This window comes from Caretta caretta, chromosome 1, assembly GCF_965140235.1.
Source record: "Caretta caretta isolate rCarCar2 chromosome 1, rCarCar1.hap1, whole genome shotgun sequence".
Taxonomy (NCBI): Eukaryota; Metazoa; Chordata; order Testudines; family Cheloniidae; genus Caretta; species Caretta caretta.
The window spans coordinates 263,096,519-263,120,751 of NC_134206.1; the positions used below are offsets into that span (position 1 = coordinate 263,096,519).

At 43.4% G+C, this 24,233-nt stretch overlaps 1 protein-coding gene across 1 annotated transcript; it reads right to left on the bottom strand.

Moving 5' to 3' along the window:
• Positions 1–3,290: 3,290 nt before the first annotated feature.
• NDUFA6 (NADH:ubiquinone oxidoreductase subunit A6) lies at positions 3,291–9,631 on the bottom strand. The gene is made up of 3 exons (XM_048835308.2): positions 9,456–9,631; positions 6,776–6,891; positions 3,291–3,490 (listed from the first exon to the last, which is right to left on the bottom strand). Exons 1-3 carry the CDS (start codon positions 9,592–9,594, stop codon positions 3,359–3,361), a joined length of 387 nt encoding a protein of 128 aa, XP_048691265.1. The 5' UTR covers positions 9,595–9,631; the 3' UTR covers positions 3,291–3,358.
• Positions 9,632–24,233: the final 14,602 nt, after the last annotated feature.

The window sequence follows — 24,233 nt, forward strand, 5'->3', positions numbered from 1 at the left end:
GGGTTTTTTTTTTTTTTTTTCATGCTTGTCAGCTAAGTTCCTGTTAATTAGCATCAATGCTTCAGACTTTATGTTCTTATTTCTTTTTGGCTAAGGTTCTGTCACTTCTTTTGCTCTATTGAAAGTATATAAAAGGACCCCACTAGGCTGAAATCTATTGCATTGCTTTAAAACCTGTCAGTTGACTATAGAAAAATAATTCATGTTGGAATATGCAAGGCCACTGCAGGTGGACTCATCTGCTTTGAAAGGCAGTCACTGCAAATCACTGGACCTAGGGTTACTATAATGCTCCCATGCAACCTGCTATAGCATTAAGTACTATTAACTTCACCTCACCTTAAAATGCAACTTTAAGATTGCAGAGTTAAAATTAATAAGTCAGCTAATACAGAGAATAAAATTCTTAAATACCAAATGTCAACTATACCATGTATATTGCGGCATTTCATAAACAATGAAATAGTCAGCTAGACACTTTACCAGAAACTACTCCATATCTGCACTGAACAGTCCTATCAGAAACCTAATGTGTTTCATGTTCTGACTATGTGCAAACTGTAATGCTATAAATTTAGTTTCCTGGACTTTTTGTTTTTTAAAGGTACTTACTGTTTCAGTTAAATTGGCTCATGTAGAGACTGAAGGTTTTACCTTCGCTGCTTGTGTGTGGTTGAAGTATTTTCTGCCAGGTTGGGCTAACAAGACAATAGCTTATTTATATTTCAAATATCCCAGAATGTGTTGGGTGTCACAGTTTATGTGGGTGCAGGAAAGCATCTCTTCTGTTTAATGAGTTTTTTTTATTCTCTTTCTCAAGAAGCCATCCCTGGATGCTAGAAATCTCCCCTTGTATCACATCCTCTGTTTTTCTTAATTCCTGAAAAGCTTCTGCTAAGACTTCACTTATCTGGAAATCTTAAATTTCCTTGCTCCCTTTTAATCCTGAAATAGGCACAAAGACAACATTAATTTCACTTGCCTTCTGGTAGTGGACAAGTACCCATATTCATTCTCTCAGGTCTGTCAACAGTGAGATACCCTGAACAGTAACATTTTAATAAGCGTACAGGCCCCATCATGTTACTTGTTTGTTACCTTGTTTTACAGAGCTGGAGCTAATCATCTATTGCTTTCTGACTTCTAGATCAGAGTATTTCAGCATGCTTGATTTTGTGCTGTACTCAAAAGACTCCTGGAAGTCTACAGGTGATTCAAAGTGCAGCTACTTAGGTCCTAGCAGATACAAACATACCACTCCAACAGCTACAATGGATTACTATTTTCTACTTGGTGGAACCAATGCCTTTGCAATATGACCTATAAAGGGTTTTTACTACTCAAGAGACCACTTTCTCTTCCTTTGATCTACCAAAGTTAGCTAAGACAGTTCAGCTAGTAATTCCTGATTTAAACAGAAAGTTGCTGGTAGTAGATTGTGTTTACAGGGAGAGACTTGGCCTCTGCCAGGCACTTCCCTAGGTGCTCCACCACAGCTTGAGTTTGACCTTTTAGTAACAGTGCTGACCACCCATCTCTCTTCAGGCACTTGCCTATTGTGGTGGGAAAGTAGCAGCAGCATTGGCTATTTTTAAGATTCTCTTTTTAAAGGAGGGCAGATTTGTATGTTAAATGTTTATAATTTTAATATTTAATTTCCCCAGCAGCACCTGTCCCTCAGCCTGTGAGGCTGAGCAGAGAATGTCAAAGGGAGAAGGCAGCTATTAATTCAGAGAAGGGATAAGTGATGTGAGGAAAGTGGGGGTAGAGAAAGTTGCATAACCCAGATTCTGCTGCTTCCCAGTGCAAGAGTGCTTGTGTGACCAGGTAAGGTGTGGGTGCTTTCCTGATGGTTATCCAGCTTTTGTGTAGTGACCCCAATTCACATATCTAGGGCTGTAAGCTATGCAGAAGCTTGCACACCCAAGTTTCTCTACACCCTCCCACTGTGTTTTGCCAGGCTTGTAGGACCACTGACAGACAACCTCCACCCCAAGCAGACAGACTTCTGCATGAAATGGGGAGCCACAACTCTGCAAGGGCAGGGGAAAATTACTGGTGGCAGAAGACCCCTTCTATCCCATAAGAAGGTGCCACTATCTTTAATATCAAGAATATACTGAAAACAGTAATTGTGAAGCTATTTTAATTCTAGTATTACAAAGAGCACTGAAAGGGCCAATTTCAAATTTTAGCTGAAGGTAAGTTTGTTTGGAGTGTTTTTTAAACAATTTACATGCTACTGAAAAATCTTTCCTTGACGCACAGCCAACAATGGGGCTTTATTTCACTTTTCCCCCAACAAAACAGAGACTGGCTGTACCATAGAGCTAGTTACCTCATGACAGAGCCTATCTGTGGCAAAGTATCTGTACCATGCTAGAATCTTCAATGGTCTTTGAAGTCTCAGACCAGTATTCAAAAAGGGTTCCTCTTGCCCTGATCTTAGTTGGAATGTAGACAGGACTACAGCCAAAGCATGTGAGAAGGGTTAGCCTACATAATCAATGGTTGGGAGAATATTCATAAATGAAGATCTTAGAAAAGGAGCTGTTTTGCTACCATTAGATTTGGCTTCAGAGTGCTGAATAAATATTAATTCTATGCCACCACAACATTCACTCACAGCTGCAAGTGGACTAGCTCGGGCACCAAAGAATGCATTTGAGAAATTCCCTCAAGAGTAATAGATAGTTATGGTAGCTACTGACAGAGCTCTCAAAGAGTTTGATACACCAGCTTTAATAGGTTGTAGTCAATTGCATAGGCAAGTGTACAGTAACTGTTGCTGGGGAAAAAAGCAAGCAGACCAAGGCTGAGAGTTGGGGTTTGTTTTTTTAAGTTAGACTTCACTCAAGTAGCATATCCAGAATTATCAGCTAGGTAAAGTTAGCACATTTTTAGTTATGCTTGGACATACCAACTGATCAACAGCTGCCTCCAATACAGTAACCCTCAGCCCTACTATAGAATTTCAGTACTGGCCAATTCCATAAAGTTTTTCAACTCCTTCTGAGGTGGTTTGTACTTAATATCCTATGCCCACCATCAAGGACAGGCTTACTTCACTAAAGGCTGAATCTAATTGAAGTTCCCCAACCTACTTTAGCTCATTGTATACTTGGTTGCTTTCTCATGCTACATGATACTCCAGAGCAAGCACAATACTTTAAGAAGGGGACAGGAACAGAAGATAGGATCCTTGCTGCACACAACCCATTGTATCAGTAAAATAGCATACACAGTGTTGAGATGGATACTTTCCTTATGAAGAATTTCAAGAACTGCTCTCCAATATACAGAGCTTTATTTGCAGTAAGACAGTGAAACACAGAATTAGTTTTTCAGTCAGTTTGTCTCAAGGGTCATGGCCCACATAGAACTTGGACAGAAAGTCCTTGGGTCGTGGGGTTTCTGTCTCATGGAAAAACCGCATGATGTGTGTCCGCTGCTTCCATACACGAGCAGTTTCCTGTAGTTCCATTTTCCCCTGCATTTATACAAAAAGCAAGCCAGGGTTCATAGATCAATTCCCAGTTAGGAGATCTTAAGTAGCTTAAGCAGATGAGAACAGAATGCATAGATGGTTTATTTCTACCTCTGCATTCAGAAGTTTGGGTTTTTTTTTAACAAAACTCCACTGGTTAGTTCAATTATTCAGTCCTTTTAAAGTCTACTAACCTCACCCTTACAGTTTTAAATCTGTCCCCCTAACAAGTATACTCAACATTACCCTCCCCAGCGTCACATCACTAATTTCCTCTGCCCCACCCCCAAACACCCAGAGCAAGTGACCCAGATCATGACCTGCATTCCTAGCTACCCACCTACTTTTCAAACATCCATGCCTCTACAGCCTGGCAGCAGGTGTCAAGCTGCACAGGAGAGAAAAGCCAAGACTCTTCTCCATAGAGGTATCATGACTTGCCCCATTTCCTCTGCCAGAAACCCATCCCTGGCCTAGCACCCCCTTCCAGACATGTAACAAGGCTGCAGGCACCTTTATTTTAGAATTCCTGTTCAATACCCAGATTCACCAGTGAGATTACTTAGCTTTATGTGAAAATTCTCTATTGACACCATGAAAATAAAACATTTGTATAAATGTATGAAACAAATCTGGGTCTAAAATGTCAATCATAAATTCCAAAGCCAGAAAGACTGTTATGATCATTCATCTGACCTCCTTTAAATGTGTTACTACATGGTGTTGCTACTGGGCAGAGGTAAAATTGTTTGGGTGCCCAAACTGTGCATTTCCCTACCTTAACACGATTGGTGCTCTTTTAAGTGCAACTTTAATTCTGGATTTCTGGGTTTATAATGGTTGGTTTGGGGATAATTTTTTTGCCCTTTAAAGTTACTGATACACACTCTTGACAAACACTGTTTGTCTGTCTTGGTACTTATATAGCACTACAGGTGAGCATGCAGTTCACAGTTTGAAGGAATCTCTTGGTAAAGCAATGCTACTGCAGAGTTCAGTTAGTCTTGCTTTGGCCACTTGTTCTGAAATGCTAAGTGGGGTGTTTGTGTGTTTTGGTAATTTTATTCCCCCTTTCACAGACAGGTCTAGAGCCCAAATTACGTATCTGGCAAGTTTATCTAGGAAATCTTGACGCAGCTATGCCACCCACTTAAAAATCCAAAGCCATCGTTTACAGCAGTAGTATTTCTGTAATGTCTACTGTCTCCAACTGTGACTGAAAAAGACACAGTAAGATGAAGGTCTGGGAAATGGGGTCACAAATTCTCCATCAACAGTAATTCTTCCATCACCTTTTATAAGCACAGACACAGGAATCCTTAAACACAACTGTTTCATCTGCTGGACAATTCCTGTTTACAAATGCAGAACAAGAGAAGTTTTATTAACTAAACTCCTCCTCTCTGGTGTTATGAGTAGGGGGGTGTCAACAAAATTAATCGCACTGTTAATACTAGAATACCATTTAAATATTTTTGGATGTTTTCTACATTTTCAAATATATTGATTTCAATTACAACACAGAATACAAAGTGTACAGTGCTCACTTTATTTTTATTACAAATATTTGCACTATAAAAAAACAAAAGAAATAGTATTTTTCAATTCACCTACTACAAGTACTGTAGTGCAATCTCTTTATCATGAAAGTGCAACTTACAAATGTAGAATTATGTACAATAAAAACCTGCATTCAAAAATAAAACAATGTAAAACTTTAGAGCCCGCAAGTCCTTGTTCAGCCAATCGCTCAGACAAACAAGTTTGTTTACATTTGCAGAAGATAATGCTGCCTGCTTCTTGTTTACAATGTCACCTGAAAGTGAGAACAGGCATTTGCATGGCACTGTCGTAGCCAGCGCTGCAAGTATTTACATGCCAGATGCACTAAAGATTCATATGTCCCTTCATGCTTCAACCACTATTCCAGAGGACATTCGTCCATGCTGATGACAGGTTCTGCTCAATAACAATCCAAAGCCGTGCGGACCGACGCATGTTCATTTTCATCATCTGAATCAGAAGCCACCAACAGAAGGTTGATTTTCTTTTTTGGTAGTATGGGTTCTATAGTTTCAGCATCAGAGTGTTACTCTTGTAAGACTTCTGAAAGCATGCTCCACGCCTCATCCCTCTCAGATTCTGGAAGACACTTCAGATTCTTAAATTTTGGGTCGAGTGCTGTAGCTATCTTTAGAAATTTCACATTGGTATCCTCTTTGCATTTTGTCAAATTTATAGTGAAAGTGTTCTTAAAATGAACAATATGTGCTGGGTCATTATTTGAGACTGCTATAACATGAAATATATGGCAGAAAGCGGGTAAAACAGAGCAGGAGACATACAATTCTCCCCCAAGGAGTTCAGACACTAATTTAATTAACACTTTAAAAAAAACAAAAAAACAAAAAAAACAAGCATCATCAGCATGGAAGCATGTCCTCTGGAACAATGGCCAAAGCATGAAGAGGCATATGAATCTTTAGCACATCTGGCACGTAAATATCTTGTGATGCCAGCTACAATAGTACCATGTGACCGCCTGTTCTCACTTTCAGGTGACATTGTAATTAAGAAGTGGGCAGCATTATCTCCTGTGATTATAAAAACAAACCAACCTTGTTTCTCTTGGCGATTGGCTGAACAAGAAGTAGGACTGAGTGGACTTGTAGACTCTAAAGTTTTACATTGTTTTGTTTGAGTGCAGTTATGTAACGAAAAACCCTTCGTTTGTAACTTGCCCTTTCACAATAAAGCAATTGCACTACAGTACTTGTATGAGGTGAATTGAAAAATACTATTTTATCATTTTTACAGTGCAAATATTTGTAATAAAAATATAAAGTGAGCACTGTACACTTTATATTCTGTGTTGTAATTGAAATAGATATATTTGAAAATGAAGAAAAACCATCCACAAATATCTAGTAATACCAATTGGTATTCTATTGTTTAACAGTGTGATTAATTCCAATTAACTCAAAAAAATTAATCTTGGTTAAAAAAATTAATCGCGTAAGTTAACTGCGATTGATTGACAGCCCTAGTTATGAGTCTATTATGAAGACCAACCTGCTTTATAAGGACAAGGAGGTCTCTTCTTCTCTAGGATCTGTGACTGAAATACATATCCTAACTATATTACTCTGATCTTAATGGACTCCAATCTCAGCTTGTTCTACAGAACTTTGATAAGCAAAGAGCCACCCTCTCCCACTACTATTTATACATGCTAATCACACCACTTTGTGGATTTGAGAAAGTAAGTACGTTTGTTGTTTGTTTTACCTTTATAACCAGTATGTCAATCACTCTGGGGTCTGTGACATGGGCATTCCTCATGAACATCTCCCGCACCTTATCACGCCCCTGTTTCACCGAGATGTCCAACTGGTATAGTTGTACTAGACAAAGAGCAAAGAATATTCACAGAAGGCATCACCAATGTGCTAAAATTTTCCACCATAGTGTGTCTCAATTTTGTACGTATTGAACACTGCAAAGAAAAATTTGTTCTTTTATTTCTCAACTAGAAATTATTCTTCAGCTAGAAGTTATTAAAAATTGTAATCAGAAATTGATCAGCCCAGTTTTGCAGACTTAGGCAGTTATAATACACATTCTTACTTTGCAGAATTTATTGAATGAGCTTCACCCACTACTTGGCTAAGAGATCAAAGTTAGAAGAGAAGACATATGAGTCTTGATGCAGTCTTTCTTTCCTCCTCTCTAGGCCCCTTCCAGCCATTGGGACGGGATGCACCTTGAAAACTGTGCTAAAAAGTACTGAAAAAAAAAATAAATATATATATCTCAAGATGACTTGCAGCATCACAAAATAAGTGGCAGAAGATCCAGTTACATATCGTCTCAATAATTCTTGTTCCCAGCTGATGGGATACATCATATCATACCAGAGATGGTAGGGGTACAGACAGTAAGGCTTATGATTTTCTACTGAATATCCAGTATTGTTCACTGAAGGAGACAGGATACCAGACAAGATGTCCCTACTGATTTATACAGTAGAGAAATTATTAAATTGGAGAAGATGGGGATTAATATGAGAACTGAAAAGTGGATAAGAAACTGGTTAAGGGGAAGACTACAACAGGTCATACTGAAAGGTGACCTGTCAGGCTAGAGGGAGGCTACTAGTGGAGTTCCTCAGGGACTGGTCTTGGGACCAATCTTATTTAAGATTTTTATTAATGACCTTATCACAAAAAGGGGGAGTATGCGAATAAAGTTCGCAGATGATACAAAGTTGTGAGGTACAGCCAATATGGAGGAGAACCACAGAAGATCTGGATGACCTTTAAAATTAGAGTAATATAGAAATGGGATGAAATTTAAATAGTGCAAAGTCATGCGTTTAGGTACTAACAACAAGTTTTACTATAAACTGGGGATTTAACAGCTGGAAATGACAGAGGAGGAGAACGACCTGGGTGTACTGTTCGCTCACAAGGTGACTATGAGCCACCAATGTCATGCCATCATGAAAAGAGTCCATGCAGTCCTAGGATGCATCAGGCAGAGTATTTCCAGTAGAGACAGGGAAGTGTTAGTACCATTATACAAAGCACGGGGTGAAACCTCATCTGGAATACTGTGTGCAGTTCTAATCTCCCATGTTTAAGAAAGATTAATTCAAACCGGAACAGGTGCAGAGAAGGGCTACTAGGATGATCAGAGGAATGGAAAACCTACCTTATGAGAGGAGACTCAAAGAGCTTGGCTTGTTTAGCCAAACTAAAAGAAAGCTGAGGGGGAGATATGACTGCTCTCTATCAATAGATCAGAGGGATAAATAACTCTTCTTCTTTGGTATTGAAGTTAAGTGCCAAAGTGGACACAAGAACAAATTGATATATACTGGCCATCAACAAATTTAGGCTTGAAATTAGGCAAAGGTTTTTAGCCATCAGAGCAGTGAAGTTTTGGAACAGGCTTCCAAGTGGAGAAGTGGGGGCAAAAAAACCTAACTAGTTTCAAGACAGAGCTCAATAAGTTTATGGAGGGAGTGGTATGATGAGACTGCCTACAATAGCATGTAGTTTATCTGTGACAGCTAGCAGCAAATATCTCCAACAGCCAGTGATGGGACACTAGATGGGGAGGGTTCAGAATTAGTACAGAAAATTCTTTCCCAGCTGGGTGAGGTTCTGTGGCCTGCAACATGCTGGAGATCAGATTAGAGTCTAATCATCATGGTCCCTCCTACCTTTAAAGTCTACGAGCCATTCACATTAAGTAAAAGAAGTCCAGGGTCCTGATGCATGATTGGACAGAAGTGCCTGATTTAAAAAAAACAGTACACTTTGTAACCTGTGCCAATGGTACATGCACCTTATTGGATACTCTCCCTGCTGCTGAACGGGGAAGGCAGCCCACACAACCAAAGTATTTAGTGTCGACAGCCATCAGGATTCAGTGGAAGACAAAGCCTGAAGAATAAATAATCTCTTTAGAGCCACCCCTACCCCCATCCCCATTTGAATGGGGAAGTGCTACATAAAGAAAAGGGACTATCGCTGTCCCAGTTTTACAAATGGGGAAACGGAGGCAGAGTGACATGGCCAAGGTCACACAGCAGGCCACTGGCAGCACTAGCAACAGAGCCCAGGTGGCCTGAGTGAGCCCCAGCCCAGCACCCAAGACACTGCAAGGCTCAGTGGCAAGCAGACACCAGGGCAGAGCCGCGGGGAGTCCTGCCCAGCGCGGGGTCTCCAAGAGCGGGAGGGGAGAGATGGGCAGAGTCCCCCTCCCCGCACTAGAGCCCCAAGGTCAGCCCCGCCCCGCCGCCTGGCAGGAAAGCGGAGAAGCCCGCAGCGCCCCCGAGGCGCTGTCACCGGGAAGGGGGCCGGGGCCTCCCCCGCAGCGCCCCGGCGGAAGCCCAGGAGCCCGCACGGTCCCGCAACGAAGCCGCCGCCGGCTCCGACCTTGCGCAGGGCGCCGCCCTCACCGGCATTGGGCACCTCCCGGTACCAGGCGCGGTACAGCTCCCGCACCCGCCGCTTCGCCTCGCCCAGGTCCCGGCTGAAGATCGGCTTCACCGCCGCGCCCGCCGCCTTCGCCACCTTCCCCGCCCCGGCCGCCGCCATCTTGCCGTCGGAGCGGCGACCACGCCCCTTGCTCCGGGCACGGGGCGGGGTCTTATCGACCCTGGCATCTGATTGGTTTGTAAAGCTATCGTTCTCCGCCCCCCGGCAGCGCCCACCCACGCCGGCAAACCATTGGGTGAAGGCCGAGGTCCTGATCCCTGATTGGACCTAAGTGGCTGATAATCGTCCTCGGGCTGCCCGTTGCCCGGGTTACCCTAGCTGCAGACAGGCCCTGAAGAGGGGCTAGAGCAGGTTTGTTTCCCGCTTCCGTGGCTGGGGCCGGGGGTGAAGAGCTGTGGGGTCCCGAGGAGCTGGCCAGGCCTCCTGCTCTGCCCGCCCCCGCCAGGCCTGACCATGCCGCCGGCCCTAGCAGCAGGCTCCAGGGGAGGTGCCCGGGCTCCAGCTGGGTTTGGGCTCTGGGCTCTGAGCTGTGGTTTCCCTAGGAATTGAAATTAGGGAGGTGTTCAACTTTACAGAGGTGTATGTCAGGGCCGTTGAGGGGTAAGACTGTGAGGGTGAACGTGGGCTGTATGGCACCATAGTAAAAACTGAAAAATGCGTCATGACCATTTTATTAGATTTAACTCATGTTTTAAAATCATCACACAAACTAAAGTTGGTTACTCAAGCCTTCTATGAAGCACTACGTCTACATCCTTCTTGGTTTCTTGTTATAACTTTGCACGACTCTGTTAATGAACTTCTTGAATGCGATGCGTTCATCTTTGGTGGCTTCTCGTGTGTCCGGTACTTCCATTCCTTCAATTAATATGCTCATTAGTTCATTCGCATGATCAGGCAGAAGGCGACTTCTTTCAAAACACGAAATTCTATTCAATGATGGAAAAACAATGCTCAACTATAGCTGTTGTGACTGGGAATAGCAAGAGATGAATTCCTACTTCTTTCATCCCAGGAAACAGAACACAAAGAATGATAGAAGAAGTTGAAGTCAAATCTTCATTCATTCGTCCTATGATATTCCACTCTGCGTTCAAATTCTCTATTCTGTTCTGATCCCATGGCAGCCCCATTGCTGGTAGTGCCTCACTCCACCCAATTGTCGGTGTTTTATAGGACATGCATCTGTAAAAGCTACGTAGAGGTTGAGTAGAATCTAGAAGTCGCTGTTGTAGATTTTTAAGAATCAAGTCTGTGTACTTTTTCAGTTGTCTTAACAAACACTTCTTGTCCTCTTCACTTAAGGATTCAATATAAATGCCTTCATTAGTCAACTTCTGGACTGAAGTCTTTGCTTCTTCCAGGACTTTTTCAATGGATGGCTCTCTGATTGATCCAAATGTAGCTTCTATTGCTGGACAAAGATCTACTACTGTTGTAGCAGATGCCTGGATGGCATTGTTTAATGGCCCAAGTGGTTTCAACAGAAGACTTACAAGAGAGCGAATGGCAATAGTCTTCTCTGAACATAGTAGCAAAAGTAATCCACTAGCCTCACTACTTAGATCCATCCCATCTTGGTAGATACATTCTAAAGCCAGTAATAATGGCTGGAGTAGTTTTAAGACAACAGCCAAGGATCGCTGATGAGAAAGCCAGAGGGTTTTCCCAGGTTGGACAAATTTGAACTTCAGTCCCAGTGTGTATTCTATATTTTCCAAGATATTCAGTCTTTCTGGATTCTTGCTGAAAAAAAGAATATAATGAAGACATTAAATTTATAGCTTTTTAAATGTCTTTTGAAGATTCTGCTGCTCATACTAGTGCTAGTTGGAGTAGGTGGCCTCTGTAGTGTGCATAGGAGAGATTAGGGTTACACTTTTCTCTGAGCAAAGCTTGTACTCCACCACATCTTCCAGAGAAGTTTGCAGCTCCATCAAATGCAAAAACAGCCATCTGTTTGGGGTCCAATTGACAAGCATTTAACATCTTCTAAGATGTGGGTTGTCACAGATGCAGCCAATGTGTCTTCTATAACTTGAACATCTAGAAATGCATCTACTGGCCTACCCCTGACCTCAAGATAACGTACACAATAACTTAATACTTGATGTCCATTTGCATCGATGCATTCATCAGCCATGTATGCAATTTTTTTGAATGTGGTGAGAGAGTTCTTCACTTTTTCAACTGTTGAGTCTTTCAGTGTTGCACCATATGCTTCTAGCCAGTCAGTTGAGTTTCCTGCAGAAAGATAGTGAGCATTTGCTAGTCTTGTTCGGAACCAGCGTTCAACTACAGGATGCAGATGGGCAGTTTGTGAAGCGAGAAGCCTTCCTGCCTTTCTATGCAGGTAAATCCAAGGGGAGGAGCAGTTGGGAGAGGCCATCCCTGTAGAAATGAGGCACAGTGCATGAGAAATGACCCACTACTGTTATAGGAAGGTGAGTCTCCTCTAAAGGAAGGTGTCCCTCCCATTATGCGAGCAGCTTCAAGGGGAAGATCAGTGCAGTCTGTGCTGAGCTGGGTCTGTTCTACAGTGTCCTCATGGTACCACTATATGCAATCTCTACAAAATAACTCCCTCTCTCTATTTCTCCAGTGAAGAAATTCTGGCCTTGTAATGGTTTACTTAGGCCTTGAGAGCCTGAGCTGCTTGCACTAGGGGCCTATGTAAACTACTCAGCTCAATGGGAAGCAGTCCCGTACTCCATATTCTGCAGTAAACTGGGCAACCCTTACTCCTGGGGAATTCTACACATCTGTGGTTGTGCAGAATTCTTCTCTCCTGCATAATTTGGTATTTTCCTGCATAAAATACATTTTGCCCAAGAAGTACTGCAGTTCCACAGTTTGCCCACCGGAGGCCGATGTGGCACCAGAACAGTCAGCTGCAGCATTCCCCCAGGAGTAGAAGTTCATCACAGCACCCTGCCTGTGGAGCCAGGTTTGGACAGAGTAGGGCACACAGGGCTGCTGGGCGGGCCACAGACTGGGGTTCAGCATGGATAGTGGAGGTACAAACTGGGACTAGTGGGGTGACAACATTGAGCCGGGGGTGGGGGAGGAGTGCTGCAGAGACCCATGGGGATGGGGAGTGTGGGGACAGGGGCAGATGTTCCTGACTGAATGGGAGAGGCTTGGGATCAGCCAGGGTCTGCATGTGGGAGGCTTCCCAACTCCCTAATAATCCCCCCTGCCTCCCCCCCCCCGAAAGAAACCCTTCTCCCACCCACACCCAACACCCTTCAGGCCTAGGCTCCTTCCCTCTCTTTCAGCTCCTCCATTATCCCTGACTCCCCCAAGCCTTTGCACTACTTCTGACAGGTGCAGGAAATATAGTTCTGTATTGTAATTTAAATGAAGTACTCAAAGTTCTGCATTAATATGCCTAGAAAGGAATCTGTCAAAAAAAATTACCAGAATCTTTTTTTGTCTGTATTGTTACAGACATACTCGCTGACAGATATTTTGAAATAAATTACCAAAATAAGTGAAACTTGCATGATTATATTCTGTTATTTTGACAAATAAAATATGTAGAATTTTGCAGAAAATATTGTGTGCAGAATTTAATTTTTTGGTGCAGAATTCCTCCAGGAGTAAACCCTCACCTTAAATAATGCATTGCTTATCTTCTACCATTGTCATTATTTAAATAGAAAATAAACTTGTTACAAATCAATTCCAGTTGCTTATGTAACAAACCCACCTACCTAATCCCTGAGAAAAACAGAACTGCCAGGTTAAGGAGGACCTCCCTCCCTTATCCCTATACACCCATTCGTCACATTAGCCTCTGTTCTTCATGAGCATGCTGCATCTCCCCAGAGAAATTACTTCATACTCCAATAGACACAGGGACATACTGAATGCAATACATTAATCTTCTGCACTATGATGGAAAACCTTAACTACAAGCCCAGGAATCTGTTCAGAAACAATATGCACGCAGGTGAGGTGTGTGTTATTGGGAAAAGGATGAGGTCAGAGTTAAGGCTTTCTGTTAAAGCATGATCAAAATTGCTGTGTGCCACATGCTTCTTTATCTGTTGCAAGGCACCCTGATCAAAGGAAGGCGTTTGTTACTGGAGGCTCTGGGACCACTGCAATGGGGTACATGGATTAGTAGGGGATAAAGGAGAGAGGGATGTTCCCAGTCTCCCATATGCTTCCCAACTCACCAGAGAGATGGGAAGAGGGAAATACTGATTCTCTGATACACACCAAAGGAGGCCAGCTGTGGCTGGTGGAGGGGCTGTAGGGTCTGTCCTAACCACTCTGGTCACCACATCAACAGCAGTGGGATGCCTGAACTGGTGGGGCCAGTTCTCTGCCAGGCTTGTACGAGTGCAGCTTAGGAGTTCCAGCAGTGTGAACCATGAGGGCTTAGACAGGAGGGTCTATGCAATGAGCAGTATTATAGCTTTTCCACAGAACCTTTCCCAGTGAGCAGATCACCTCCAAAAATCCATGAACATTTAGCAGGGTGGTTGGTGCTTTCTAGGTTTGTTTCAATGCAGCCAACTGTTTCAGTGGCAGAGAGGGGTTGAGGTCCCATCAAAGAAAAAAAAGTATCACAAACTTAGGCAGCTTCTAATGCATTTCTAGGATACTCTGCAGTACTGGGGGGTTCTCTGTGTGTCTGGGTACTAAGCTGAGCTAGGTATTGGCTCAGCGGGTACATCTACACTTCAGACTGGGGGTGTATGTTCCAGGTTGGGGACACATACCCACGCTAACTCGGTGATAGCATGTAGGAGCGTAGCCACTGCAGCGTGAGCAATGGGAGGGGCTGGCTGCCCTGAGGATGATCCCGTCCAAGATGGTCTTACTTACTCAGGTGGCTAGCCCCTCCCACTGCTTGCACCCCCATGGCTACACTTCTCTTTTTAACACACTAGCTAGCTCAGAGTTAATGGAGGCACGTCTCCTTGAGCTGGAGATTACACCTACCGAAGTGTGGATGTATCCTTGGTTAAAAGCCACTTTTGTTTTTCATTTTATGATTTTATTTTAGTCTGTAAACAGGTAATTGAGCAACCACCTTCCATTTGTGCCAAACTGCAGTGCAATCAGAGTTTCCCTTGCACCCTTTGTCAGTGCCTGCCTTTCACTCTTTCTGGAGCAGCAGTTCCCAAAGCGTAGCTCACAACCCCAAATGGGGCCGTGCCATCAGCACATGGGATCGTGGCAATCCTTTGTGTGCAGAGAATGCCATTTTGCTCTGTACAGCATGACCTCGCATGCACCATACGTAGGAGGTCACACTGGGTGGAGGACACCATTTTGTAGAGCAAAATGGCGTTCTCCACAAGGGGTGAGCTCACACTTATGGTGTGTCTGAGATCGTGCTATGCAGAGGACACTATTTGGCTCCTCCATGTAGTCTGGGGTTCCGGCAGAAAATATTTCATTAAAATGGGGTCATGCCAGCAAAAAAATTGGGACCTGCTGGTCTAAAGCCTCACATAATTCAAGAATGGACTTTTGTTAGCTAGCTCAGTATTTGTACCTTAGCAGCACAAAGCACAACACCTCTGCCTTTCCTATTTGCTCAACAGCCACACTAGATAATAGTGTTGCCCCTTTCCAACCTGAATGGCTACTTGAAACTACAGTAAAGAATAAAATTGTCAGACACATAAATGAACATAATTTGTTGGGGAAGAGTCAACATGGTTTTTGTAAAGGGAAGTCACACCTCCCCAAACTACTAGAAGTCTTTGAGGGGGTCAACAAGCACGTGGACAAGGTCCCTCACCAAAGGCTGTCATGGAATAAGAGGGAAGGTTCTCTCATGGATTAGTAACTGGTTAAAAGATAGGGAACAAAGGGTAGGAATAAATGGTCAGTTTTCAGAATGGAGAGAGGTAAATAATGGTGTCCCTAAGGGGTCTGTTCTGGGACCGGTCCTATTTAACATATTCAAAATTATCTGGAAAAAGGGGTAAACAGTGCTGTGGCAAAATTTACAGATGATACAAAACTACTCAAGATAGTTAAGTCCCAGGCAGACTGCGAAGATCTACAAAACGATCTCTCAGAACTGGGTGACTGGGCAACAAAATGGCAGATGAAATTCAATGTCGATAAATGTAAACTAATGCACATTGGAAAACATGATCCCAACCATACATATAAAATGATGGTGTCTGAATTAGCTGTTACTACTCAGAAAAGATCTTGGAGCCATTGTGGATAGTTCTCTGAAAACATCCACTCAATGTGCAGCGGCAGTCAAAAAGGTGAACAGAATGTTGGGAATCATTAAGAAGGGGATAGATAAAAAGACAGAAAATATCATATTGCTTCTATATAAGTCGACAGAATGCCCCATCTTGAGTACTGGGTGCAGATGTGGTCGCCCCATCTCAAAAAAGATATATTGGAATTGGAGAAGGTTCAGAAAAGGGCCAGAAAAATTATTAGGGTTATGGAACGGCTTCCATCTGAGGAGAGATTAATAAGACTAGGACTTTTCAGCTTGGAAAAGAGGCGACTAAGGGGTGATATGTTTGAGGTCTATAAAATCATGACTGGTGTGGAGAAAGTAAATAAGGAAGTGTTGTTAACTACTTCTCATAACACAAGAACAGGAGTCACCAAATGAAATTAATAGGCAGAGGATGTTGTGATGTCCAAGACCATAACAGGATTCAAAAAAGAACCAGATAAATTCATGGAGAATAGGTCTATCAATGGCTATTAGCCAGGATAGGCAGGGATGGTATCCCTAGCCTCTGTTTGCCAGAAGCTGGGAATGGGTGCCAGGGAATGGATCACTTGATGATTATCTGTTCTGTTCATTCCCTCTGGGGCACCTGGCATTGGCCACTGTTGGAAGACAGGATACTGGGCTAGATGAACCTTTGGTCTCACCCACTATGGCCGTTCTTATGTTCGTCAAATTTCAGGGCTCTGGGGACATTCCAGTTGGAAGTAGAAATTGATGGAGTTCGGTAATTTCTTTGATGCAGTCTTCTTTATTTATAAGGAACATACAAAGTCCTGCTCCTCTGAACTCAGGAGGAACCAGTAACAAAAGGAGCAGTTTCTTAGCTTATGGCCCAAAGCCTCTTTTGCCAACAGACCAAAAGCTTTTTTCTAGGGTCTCACTATGGTCACAGGCTACTACTACTTGTCCTTCTTGCTTTTGTCACTGCCTGTCTCTGTTTTTTTCTGTTCTCAGTTTCTGTATGTTCTCTCACAGACTCACAACCCCCTTCCATTCCCCCCGCCCCCGCGACAACCTGGTTACAATACCAAGTGGAACTCCGTACCCACCTGATGCTAGTTTCTGGGTGGATTCTATTCGGCCTTGTATTAGGTGTGGCCCCTTAAGTATTTCTTACAACTATCGTAAGTGACAGGCATGTTCACACATCAGTTTGAATGAGGTTTTGAGTCAACCCATAACAAGGTGTGACCGGGGTACCAGGAGTGGGAAGGCATGCTGACATTGCTCAATTAGGGCAAACTGCAAAGAATGGGGCAGACAATCCCCAACAGTGGTGGTTTTTGTAATACTTAGATTCACCAAGCCAGTAACAAAACAGCTTCTACAATACAATACCTTACTGATTACTCAGAAACCAAAATACAGTTCCCTGAAAGCAACCCACCCTTGAGCTCCCACCCAGACACCCAAGTCAGATATGATGAGGATTACTGAAAATCTTGTTCATCATGTAAAAAGTTTACCAATCCCAAAGGATCGGACACATTGCCCATCAGGTTAATGAATATCTCAGATCTTACCCAAATACACACTTACAGCCCGTTCTTATGAACAAAACTAAGATTTATTAAAAAAGAAAAAAGAGAGAGAGTATTGGTTAAAAGATCATTATACATACAGATATGAACAAAGTGCTTAGGTCAGTTTCATAGTAGAGTGGGTGAGCTCTAGAATTTCAGAGAGTCCTTTCCAGAATCAGTTTTTCAGGTTCTTGTCCAAAGTCCAATATCCAAGATCAGGGTGATCCAGAATGGAGCTGGAGACCTCAGTCTTGTGACTCAAACTTCCCCTGATGAAGGTTAAGCAGATCTGAGGTAAGAGGCTCAGGGCCCTAGAGTTCTTTTTATAGTTGTCCAGCAGCCTCTTGACAGCGTGCAGTCCTTGGGTGACCAGTAGTGGTCTTGAAGTAACCTCCTATTTCCTAAGCACCATTGCTAATTAGTTACATGAATTAATATAAGGCAACTGCCCATTTCCTGCCATTTACAGGAAGTTTACTGCATACTTCAAAGAGAAATGAAGACAGTGCTATTACTACATTGACAGTTCATCTAAATGTTAACATCTCCTTTTGATCTCTGACTTAACAGAATACAGCGATAGACAGGAGTCCTTCGGTTACATTGTCAACCTCTAACAATAAATATCTAAACCAGAGGTGGGCAAACTACGGCCCGCGGGCTACATCCGGCCCGCAGGACTGTCCTACCCGGCCCCTGAGCTTCTGGCCCAGGAGGCTCGTCCCCGGCCTCTCCCCCACTACTCCCTCAGCCACGCAGTGACGCTGCCATGTGGGCAGTGGGGCTGCGAGCTCCTGCTGCTCTGAGCGGCATGTAAAGGGGGCGGCAGCGCGCGTGGTGGTGGTGGGGTTGGGTAGAGGGTCCCGGGGCGCAGTCAGGGCTGGGACTGTCTCTTACTGTGTATCTGTACAATGCCTAGCACAAAGAGACCTCCAGGTACTATCCTAATACAAACAATAAACCACAGGAATAATTACCACATTTAAAGTAAAACTTAGACGCAAAGAAAACGATTGTTTTTTGTGGCTGCACAAAAACTTACCAAGGATGGTTGGTGCTTTCAGCTGGAAAGAGAATTTAGGTTTTACCCTGCAAAAAAAATAAAGACAATGTAAAAACCCCCAACTTTTTTGGGCAGGAGGAGTGGTTTCCCTCACCCCTTTAAATTGTGTGTTTCCATCTGGGAGTCTTAAGGCTCCCTCTGTCCATCCCTACTCTTTTGGATATTCCCCCGTTGCAGCTGACATTTGCCTGTCATGGATGAGACAGGATTCCCTTTGAACTCCATTAAGACTAGTCCTTCATTAGGGTGCTACTGACTAATGCAGAGGACTTCCTGCCCAACGAATGGAACACAGTGCCTCCAATGCAGTAACATTTACCAGCATACAGTCACATTTCTAACTAGGTGTAACGGGGTCAGCACCCACCTCTCATGAGTGTCCCCTTTTCTCTGGCTGATATGCCTGCGATCCCAGGTTTTTTTCGGGGTGGCACCTGCCTCTCATGAGCGCCCCCCGTCCCCAGCCGATGGTTCTTCAGTGGGTCTTCAGCGACTCAGCCGTCCGGCCGAGCCACATACACTGTCTCCCCTTCTGGGGTTTAAAGTCCAAGTTCTTAGCTCAGCCCTGGTATGGGGTCGTAGCTCTAAGGTTTCTCCCAGAGGCACTGCCTTCTTCAGCCACCCAGCCAGGGCCCATCTCAGTACCCGCAGCTGCTGGTGTTTCAGCAGCCCAGGGGCTCAGTCTTCAACCAGACCAGCGGGGCCCATCTCGGTACCCTTGCTGGCCTGGCCAGGTTCTGTGCTCAGTCCCCCTGGGCTTCAGGCTGCCCACACTAACCTTCCGCTGGTCCTGCTGCTCTTCCCACCAGCCAGGCACCTGGTCATCAGCAGCCTTCCCTGGGCTTCAGTCCTGTCCGCGGTACTGCTGCTCTTCCAGCCAGCCAGCCAGTCACCCAGGCTTCACTCCTCGAGCTCCAGCCAGCAACTGACTTCTCTGCTCTAGTGCTTGTCTTATATAGGGCCGTTCTGGCCCCAGATTAGCTGCTTCATCATCCCTCTGATTTGTTGTTTCTCTGCAGCCACTCTAGGCTGCCTGGAGGACTTCTCACTGCTGTATTCTGGGGCAGGGTGATGCAGGCTGCAAGGCCTCCAGCAGGGGACCTCCAGACCAGTCCACCCTGCCACTCTAGGGCTGTCAATTAATCACAGTTAATGCATGAGTTTATCGCAAAACAAATTGACTAGATTAAAAAAATAGTTGCAATTAATCTCTGTTTTAATTGACTGTTAAATAGTAATAGAACACCAATTTAAATTTATTATAGATATTTTGGATGCTTTTCTACATTTTCAAATATATTGATTTCAATTACAACACAGAATACAAAGTGTACAGTGCTCACTTTATATTTATTTTTATTACAAATATTTGCACTGTAAAAAAGATAAACGAAGTAGTATTTTTCAATTCACCTCATACAAGTCCACTCAATCCTACTTCTTGTTCAGCCAATCGCTCAGACAATCAAGTTTGTTTACATTTATGGGAGATAATGCTGCCCGCTTCTTATTTACAATGTCACCTGAAAGTGGGAACAGGTATTTGCATAGCACTGTTTTAGCAGATATTGCAAGGTATTTACATAAGAACCTAAGAATGACCATACTGGCTCAGACCAAAGGTCCATTTAGCCCAGTATCCAGCCATCCGACAGTGGCCAATGTCAAGTGCCCCAGAGGGAATGAACAGAACAGGTACTCATCAAGTGATCCATCCCCTGTCGCCCATTCCCAGCTTCTGGCAAAAATGGCAGATATGCTAAACATTCATATGTCCCTTCATGCTTTGACTGGTAGGCTCTAAAGCAGTGGTGGGCAATCTGCAGCCCGTGGGCTGCATGTGGTCCATGAGGGTAAGCTGATTGCAGGCTGTGAGATATTTTGCTGACATTGACCATCCGCAGGCATGGCCCCCCGCAGCTCTCAGTGGCTACAGTTCACCGTTCCCGGCCAATGGAGGCTGCGGGAAGCATGACAACATAACCAAAGCTAGCACAGAAGCCAAAACTACTCAAGGTTATGGAGAAGAGTTTGCCTTTTGGGACTTTGCTTGCTCGAATTCTCTTGGAATATCACTGAATAGAGGCTGAGGAGAATGTAATGAGCTGGACACACAGCAAAAGCATTGCAGTCAGACTTTAGGTACACAAGGCACTTCAAGGTGGAAAGGTTTATTTGTTTATTTTATTTTTTGTTGTTTAAAGGCCCAGTTAGCATTCCAAGAACCACTGCTCAGCTCTGCCCATATCAGGCAACTGTAGCTTTCAGCTCAGGTTTTGTTACGGTACCAGGGGAATAAGTGATCTGACAGCCCCAGAAGAGTTCTTAACCACTGCGAAAGCAGTCCCAGCAATTAACCAAGAATGGACAATCTCTCTTTTTTCTGGAACTTGGGCTCCTTCTGTCCAAGGACTCTTACCCGACCTTGGCAAACATCAGTCTTCTTCAGGGCAACCCTGTACTCAGTCATTGTTCAGGCTTTGCCCAGATGGTTCCCACCAGGGTAATATGGGCTGCAAGTTCAAAACTCAGCCAGATTATACCCCTATGTCCCCAAACTATCTGAAGTTAATATGTAAATGTGGTGCTGCCTTACTCAGTCCATGCCTCTTGCTCTCCAGCAGATAACAACAGAGAGCTGACTCTGTTTCCTTCCTTCTTTCCTAGGCTTCAGGCCACAGGGTTGACCGTACTGACTGACTTCTCTGAGGATTTACAAGTCAAATTGTTAATTAGTTAGCATTACAATCAAAGAAAAAGTGAGCTTTTAAGAAATGCAGCACTTGGCTCACCTTTTCTTTGATGGAACAATCCTGAAAATAGAGTAAGACAGACATTTCTATGTAGTTAAACCTCCTAGAAAACACATGCAAAAAATGATTTTAAATTAAAAGGTACAGTACCAAAAGTAAAATCCCTGCAATCTGCATGGAAACTTTTTAAAGACACCATAATAGAGGCTCAACTTAAATGTATACCCGAATTTAAAAGACATAGTAAGAGAACCAAAAAAGAGCCACCGTGGTTAAACAACAAATAAAACGAAGCAGTGAGAGGCAAAAAGGCATCCTTTAAAAAGTGGAAGATAAATCCTAATGAGGAAAATAGAGAAGAGCATAAACTCTGGCAAATGAAGTGTAAAAATATAATTAGAAAGACCAAAAAAGAATGTGAAGAACAGCTAGCCAAAGACTCCAAAAGTAATAGCAAAACTTTTTTTAAATACATCAGAAGCAGAAAGCCTGCTAAACAACCAGTGGGGCCACTGGACGATTAAGATGCTAAAGGAGCACTCAAAGACGATAAGGCCATTGCGGACAAGCTAAATGAATTCTTTACATCAGTCTTCACTGTTGAGGAAGTGAAGGAGATTCCCAAACTTGAGACATTCTTTTTGGGTGACAGATCTAAGAAACTGTCCAAAGTGAGGAGTCATTAGAGGAGGTTTTGGAACAAATTGATAAACTAAACATAATAAGTCTCCAGGACCTGATGGTATTCACCCAAGAGTTCTGAAGAAACTCAAGTGTGAAATTGCAGGACTACTAACTGTCATCTGTAACCTATCATTTAAATCAGCTTCGGTACCAAATGACTGGAGGATAGCTAATGTGACAGCAATTTTTAAAAAGGGCTCCAGAGGTGACCCTGGCAACTACAGGCCAGTAAGCCTCACTTCAGTACCAGGCAAATTGGTTGAAACTATCATAAAGAACAAAATTGTCAGACACATAGATTAACATAATTTGTTGGGGAAAGTCAACATGGTTTTTCTAAAGGGAAATCATGCCTCACCAATCTACGAGAATTCTTTGAGGGGGTCAACAAGCATGTGGACCAGGGGATCCAGTGGATATAGTGTACTTAGATTTTCAAAAAGCCTTTGACAAGGTCCCTCACCAAAGGCTCTTAAGCAAAATAAGCAGTCATAGGATAAGAGGGAAGGTCCTCTCATTGATTGGTAACTGGTTAAAAGATAGGAAACAATGGGTAGGTACAAATGGTCAGTTTTCAGAATGGAGAGAGGTAAATAATGGTGTCCCCAAGGGGTCTGTTCTGGGACCGGTCCTATTTAACATATTCATAAACAATTTGGAAAAAGGGGTAAACAGTGAGGTGGCAAAATTTGCAGATGATACAAAACTACTCAAGATAGTTAAGTCCCAGGCAGACTGCGAAGAGCTACAAAAGGATCTCACACAACTGGGTGACTGGGCAACAAAATGGCAGATGAAATTTAATGTTGATAAATGCAAAGTAATGCATATTGGAAAACATAATCCTAACTATACATATACAATGATGGGGTCTAAATTAGCTGTTACCGCTCAAGAAGGGGTTCTTGGAGCCATTGTGGATATTCTCTGAAATCATCCACTCAATGTGCAGTGACAGTCAAAAAAGGGAACAGAATATTGGGAATCATCAAGAAAGGGATAAATAATAGGACAGAAAATATCATATTACCTCTATATAAATCCATGGTATGGCCACACCTTGAATACTGCGTGCAGATGTGGTCGCCCCATCTCAAAAAAGATATATTGGAATTGGAGAAGGTTCAGAAAAGGGCAACAAAAATTATTAGGGTTATGGAACGGCTTCCATTTGAGGAGAGATTAATAAGACGGGGACTTTTCAGCTTGGAAAAGAGGCGACTAAGGGGTGATATGTTTGAGGTCTATAAAATCATGACTGGTGTAGAGAAAGTAAATAAGGAAGTGTTGTTAACTACTTCTCATAATACAAAAACAGGGGTCACCAAATGAAACTAATAGGTAGCAGGTTTAAAACAAACATAAGAAAGTATTTTTTCACACAATGCACTGTCAACCTCTGGAACTCCTTGCCAGAGGGTGTTGTGAAGGCCAGTACTATAATGGGGTTCAAAAGGGAGTTAGATAGATTCATGGAAGATAGGTCCATCAATGGCTATTAGCTAGGATGGGCAGGAATGGTGTCCCTAGCCTCTGTTTGCCAGAAGCTGGGATTGGGTGACAGGGCATGGATCACTTGCCTTTGGGGCACCTGCCATTGGGCACTGTCAGAGGACAGGATACTGGGCTTGATGGACCTTTGGTCTGACCCAGTATGGCCGTTCTTATATTCTTATGATTTTGAAGAAATTGGGTTGTAATTAAATTCTTAATGATTGATGTCTAATTGTTATAATTCCAGTCATGGAAAATTCAGATGCTTCTTAAGTAGTGCTACTGTGATGGTTAGATACCACAGGGATGAGCAGATATATATATTGTTTAAAAAAAACCTAGATATTGATGTCAGAGGTAACAAAGCCAGTCAAACCTCTTCCTTTTTAGCTAATTTTCCTGCTATAATTCTACTGCTGAAGTGGAGAGAGTGGGAGGGAATCAAGAGTCCTCACCAGTACATTTTTTGGCTCCAACTATCACAAGATCGGCCCCCAGCTGTGACTCCTCCTACAGATTTTGTGTAAAATTATGGCTTGCGTAAAGTGAGGACAGGCACACCTTCATCACCACTCCTACGAGGTCTGGGGAGGAGTTGAAGAGAAACAATAACTACACAGCCCGGCACTTTGCTATTTGTAAAGTCCTGTGTAGGCTTATGGCACTTCATTCTTAGAAGAGAGGGCGTGACTAGAATAGAATAGCTAGCAAAATAGATAAAAACGGAGGGAAAGGAAGAGAGGGATGGGGAGAGTGAGAGAGGGAAAGTAGGAGAAAGAAACAGAAAGACAGACTGGGAGAAGGTGAAACAGGAATAGGGAAAGTGTTGGAGGGGAAAGGGAAAAACGTATTGGGGGACAGAGTGAGGTAGGAGAGACACAATGGAACTGCTCTCCTGGCTCGGGTCCCAGCTCCCATCCCTCTGGAACAGCTTCACAACACTTGGCCTCTCTTGTGCTGTCTTTATCCTGCTTTTCGATCAC

Excerpts from the sequence above, each read along its gene's own strand:
- NDUFA6 (XM_048835308.2), bottom strand. The coding sequence starts at position 9,594 with ATGGCGGCGGCCGGGGCGGGGAAGGTGGCGAAGGCGGCGGGCGCGGCG. Across the intron at positions 6,892-9,455 it reads CCGGGAGGTGCCCAATGCCG|TACAACTATACCAGTTGGAC; the intron begins GTGAGGGCGGCG and ends CTCTTTGTCTAG. Across the intron at positions 3,491-6,775 it reads TTGACATACTGGTTATAAAG|GGGAAAATGGAACTACAGGA; the intron begins GTAAAACAAACA and ends GTATAAATGCAG.